Below are 1,119 nucleotides of genomic sequence, written 5' to 3'. Positions count from 1 at the left end.
GGAACGTTGACGCCTGCAAGGCTCTGGTTTATGGCTCCTTTTTCAAATTTGATTAAAAAATATTTTGGAGTTAACCTTGTATTTAATAGTGATGAAATTTCTCTTTGATTTATGTGTCCATGAACCTCCATTATTGGTCTTGTCTGTAGACATTTTTAATCTGTGTTAATTTTAATGCTTCCAGTTGGACAGCCCTTCTTCCTCTGTCTGAAACAACTAGGATATTTTTTTCCTAAAAAATTGCTTCTGGACTAAATTTTAAAAATATAACTATTTCACTTAATTATTATCTGGTGATTTCTTTTTTTTTTTGTCTTTCGGTTATTAGGCATAAATAATCCTTTGTTATTTACCAAATTTATTAATTAATATTTAGTCTCTTCCCATGTACATTTGTTTCAACACACTATTTATTGCAACACATCATGTACGTTTATTGCAATAAGTTTCTGAAATCTTTGTACAATTTAACCATTATAAATAATATGTGAATAAAAAAAAAGTTTAATACATTTAAATTGATAAATGAGATAATTTTTAGTATTCTTATATTAAATATCAAAATGAAATCAGTAATTGAAAATAATATATTTATTTTTTTTATAATTTCACAACACTTATAAATAAAAGCTTATAGGAATTTTGTTTAAATGATATTTTGATTAGTATTGTAATTACCAATAACCATCACTCCTTGCTAAATTATGTTTTATATGCTTTTGATAGCATCTTTAATCTTTACTTTGTTTTATTCTCCATCGCCTCTTCCAGCGTGCCATCGCACATGTCGTACCTGTATTGGTCCAGGGCCAGAACAGTGTACATCGTGTAAATCTACAAATGGACTCATCCAAGGCCTCCCCCCAAACATTGGCATCATGGGTGCATGTGTTGATAGTTGTCGGAATAACTACTACCCAACTCCTTATGGTATATGCCAGCGTAAGTAACATGAAATACTTGAAAAATAAGCTTTAAAGGTTCTCCATATTATTTAATGCCATATAGTTATTAGTAATTAAAATACCACATAGTTCATGCCAAGGCCTTTATGACCCTCATATTACCAGTGGCATATTTTGGGCTTGGAGGGAGAGGGCAGCTGGCCTGTGCCTCTCC

The 1,119-nt window shown here is 31.1% G+C and overlaps 1 protein-coding gene across 1 annotated transcript in view; it reads left to right on the top strand.

Annotated features, from left to right (window-relative positions):
• Positions 1 to 1,119, top strand: part of LOC117117629 (extracellular matrix protein FRAS1-like) — a gene marked incomplete in the record, with an annotated part of 121,841 nt that overhangs the window by 43,809 nt on the left and 76,913 nt on the right. Inside the window, 1 exon segment of the mRNA XM_033261997.1 lies at positions 772 to 942. Coding sequence (XP_033117888.1) covers positions 772 to 942 — 171 coding nt within the window.

The sequence above is a fragment of the Anneissia japonica genome, unplaced genomic scaffold, assembly GCF_011630105.1.
Source record: "Anneissia japonica isolate Jap-2015-1 unplaced genomic scaffold, ASM1163010v1 scaffold3334_len1275209_cov185, whole genome shotgun sequence".
Taxonomy (NCBI): Eukaryota; Metazoa; Echinodermata; class Crinoidea; order Comatulida; family Comatulidae; genus Anneissia; species Anneissia japonica.
The sequence above is the reverse complement of the archived record's forward strand: the minus strand, read 5'-3'. Positions and strand labels throughout refer to the sequence as shown.